Source organism: Gossypium arboreum, chromosome 7 (genome assembly GCF_025698485.1).
Source record: "Gossypium arboreum isolate Shixiya-1 chromosome 7, ASM2569848v2, whole genome shotgun sequence".
Lineage (NCBI taxonomy): Eukaryota > Viridiplantae > Streptophyta > Magnoliopsida > Malvales > Malvaceae > Gossypium > Gossypium arboreum.
In genome coordinates, this window is record NC_069076.1 from 10,365,489 (window position 1) to 10,369,152 (window position 3,664).

Here is a 3,664-nt window from a genome sequence, read left to right on the forward strand (position 1 = left end):
TAAAGAGTCTATTTAACTAGTTTTATTAGTTCAAAGTTTAATTGGGTGTAAAAATTTGAAAGAGATTAATTTATTTTTAAAAAGTTTAATAGTTTATAACATCATTAAACCTTAAATAAGCAACGCTATTTATTTAATATTTTTACTTTTTTCCATTAATATACTCATTTCAAAAATTTACCCACACTTATAATGCTATTTAAATAAATTGTTGAGTAGAAATATTGTGAATAAAAAAATAACACTAAAATACTTAATTATCAATTTAGAAATTAACTTGACTAGGTAACATTAAGACCATGTCTCAACAATATTAAGAAAACGAAAACATAAATTGTGTGGTGTAGAATTTAGCAAAAGCAAGAATCTTTGTCACAAAAGTTTGACTTTTACTACCGAACCTGTTGTAAAACGTAATCTAAGTGTACCCTTTTTTGGTAGCTATTAAATCAGCCAACAATATTTCCCCCTTTGATTTAACTCTCTCCTTTACTCACCATCCAACTACTGATATTTATACATATCAAATCCTTCTTCACCAAATCCATCTTCTCCTCCCCCATCTTCAAAAGTCAAGTGAAGCAAATGGCCATGTCATCCACCCCCAACATCTTATTATCGCTCTTTTCCATTCATTTTTTGCTTTCGTTAGTAAAGATCAATGAGGCCAAAGTTCCTGCCATCATAGTGTTCGGGGACTCATCGGTTGATGCTGGCAACAACAACTATATCCCCACCATTGCCAGGAGCAATTTTGAGCCATATGGTCGTGATTTCAATGGTGGCCATCCAACAGGTCGGTTCTCCAATGGCAAAATCGCTACCGACTTCATCTCCCAGGCGTTTGGTCTCAAAGGGGCCATCCCTGCTTACCTCGACCCTTCATATAGTATATCGGATTTCGCCACCGGAGTTACCTTCGCTTCTGCTGGAACCGGCTACGACAATGCCACTTCCAATGTTCTCGTAAGTCTCCATCAAATTAACCATACACTTCATATATGTATACATACTCAGTATACTCGTGATGTATTTTAATATTGTGTCTTGCAGTCAGTGATACCGCTATGGAAAGAACTGGAGTATTACAAGGATTATCAAACGAAACTGAGAGCCAACCTTGGAGACGGTAAAGCGAACGACATAATCAAAGATGCTTTATACATGATAAGCGTCGGAACAAACGATTTCCTCGAGAACTACTACGCGGTCCCAGGACGTTCATCGCAATACACCATTAAAGAATACGAAAACTTCCTGGTCGGGATCGCCGGGAATTTCACCAAGGCACTATACGATCTTGGAGCCCGAAAGATTTCGTTAGGAGGGTTGCCTCCGATGGGGTGTATGCCGTTGGAGAGAACCGGGAATCTTATGGGAGGAAGCGAGTGCGTCAATAGTTACAACAATTTGGCGGCTGAGTTCAATAGCAAATTGAACGATTTGGTGATTAAGCAAAACAAGGAGTTGAATGGGATGGATATGGTGTTTTCAGATCCCTATGGCATTATGTTGGATATCATACAAAAGCCTGCTTTTTATGGTATGCTATATTACTCTATGTCTTTATTTATAATTGCATAGCCCATCCGATAAAAATATATGTTTGGATATCTATATTTATTTATGGGGAAGGATTGTACGAAACAGATATATTATCTATTTTCAATAGTTTTATACCACATCATATCAGCATTTTCATATTAAAAAAAAATTTAAATTAAAATCCGAAATTCGAATGAAATTATATATTGATGTGGTATAAAACTATTAAAATGGATAATATGCATGTTTCATACAATTCTTTTTCTATACCTACTATTTATAAAATACATAATTGAGTTAATGTCATAAGTCAACACGAAACTAATTCAAATACAAAAATATTAAAATGCCCTTACCTTAAAGGGTAATTAATATTATTATAAGGGCATTTTCTCTTTTAATACTTTTATATAATATTTCAAATAAAGCAATTAAAAATATTATTTGAAATTTAAACACAAGACCAAAAATACAAATAGAAATCTTTTATCACTCTAACAATAATCATTTGTTGAAATACTTTTATAAATATATTTTTAATATAAAAGCTACTCTTGTTTCATTGAAAATAACTTTCAAAAATGATTTTGAAAAATAAATTGACTTTCTAGAAAAAAAACAATATTTGCTGGTGCTTGGGTGTTTATGGGTAAAATAATTTTCGTTCTTTGCCAAATTTTCTTGAAACCATTTTAAAAAATTGTTCTTAGTGAAGCAAATACAACATAAACATATTTGTTATAAAATATTATAGTATCATTACCTTTTAACCATCAAAATCTATTTTATAATAAGATAATATTTTATAATAATTAACATCATATATAAACTTAAAAATAAATAATGACTAATTAAAACTTATTTTAAATTAAGTATATTACATATATGAGAGTCGATAGTGACATATTAGAATTGGAAGAGATAAATAAAACTAAGCAAGACTAAAACAAATACTCATATTTATATAATTAAAATATTCATATTTTATAGTATAAAACACTTAATATTAAATATTTATAAATTACTCATAAATGAGCTCTTTTCTAAAAAAATTGACTCGTACTTTTAAAAGAACAAATTAATTTAAAAAATTATTTTATGTTGATCAAATTATTTTCCATAAAATAAACACAAAATATAAAAAAATTCGTAAATTAATTTCCATGAAACAAATACATCCTAAAATATTGTGATAAAATCTGATAGAAATTAGTTGTGATAGTCATGCACTTTTTATCTTCACGTCCAACTAACTCTCCACTTTTATATGATAATATTAGACATAATTAGTTAAGGAGTTATTGTTACATTTAATACACCGTTTTGTACTGGTGAAATTCAAATCAGTAAATTCTAAGGTAGACAATAGGGTGGTTACTGCATTTTTTTCTTTTTAAAGTTTGAACTCGAGAATTCTCTGCTAAAAATAATGACCTAAATTTTAATGGTCTACAAGTATACCTTCAGACTTTTACTACTCCCTCCCTCTCATTTAGATATGATTCCTTGATGAGAAGCAAGCACACTGCAAGTTGTGTATGATATTGTGCTAAAAAGGGTGGTTGCATTGCAATGGCAGGGTTCGAGGTAACGGGAGTCGCATGTTGTGCAACAGGGATGTTCGAAATGGGGTATGCATGTAGCAGAACCAACCCATTTACATGTTCGGATGCAGACAAGTATGTGTTTTGGGATTCTTTCCACCCTACAGAGAAAACCAATGCCATTGTTGCTAATCATGTGGTCCAGACTTCTCTAGCCAAGTTCTTTTGACAAATCACTCAATATTTATATGTTGTACCCAACTTTACTGTATAACTATATAGATTACTTATGATTTCTATGTTCAATACTACTCTCAAGACTCCTTAGTTATGCCATCTTCAATAATAAATATATATATGTTTGGGTTAATTAGATGCACGGGTTTGATTAATAGTGTATAGCTAATTTCTTCATTTGGTCTAAGAGTTATAAGTTATTGAATTAATCTATAATCCATACTAACATTAGTAAATCTTAGAAAAGTTTTATAGCATGTTTTTAATATATGACAAATGTCAACATTGATTTTTTTTATGTAAACTTTACTAAATTTTAGATATATATTTAAAATTAA

General features: G+C 30.5%; 1 protein-coding gene across 1 annotated transcript; it reads left to right on the forward strand.

The window, feature by feature from the left end:
* The first annotated feature begins 451 nt into the window (after positions 1 to 451).
* Positions 452 to 3,459, forward strand: LOC108483502 (GDSL esterase/lipase At2g04570-like). The gene is made up of 3 exons (XM_017786950.2): positions 452 to 966; positions 1,054 to 1,543; positions 3,125 to 3,459. Exons 1-3 carry the CDS (start codon positions 586 to 588, stop codon positions 3,316 to 3,318), a joined length of 1,065 nt encoding a protein of 354 aa, XP_017642439.1. The 5' UTR covers positions 452 to 585; the 3' UTR covers positions 3,319 to 3,459.
* Positions 3,460 to 3,664: the final 205 nt, after the last annotated feature.

Bases quoted from the DNA above. Each gene is read 5' to 3' on its own strand.
- LOC108483502 (XM_017786950.2), top strand. From the start codon at position 586: ATGGCCATGTCATCCACCCCCAACATCTTATTATCGCTCTTTTCCATT. The intron at 967-1,053 runs GTAAGTCTCCAT...TGTGTCTTGCAG, and splicing joins ATGCCACTTCCAATGTTCTC to TCAGTGATACCGCTATGGAA. The intron at 1,544-3,124 runs GTATGCTATATT...TTGCAATGGCAG, and splicing joins ACAAAAGCCTGCTTTTTATG to GGTTCGAGGTAACGGGAGTC.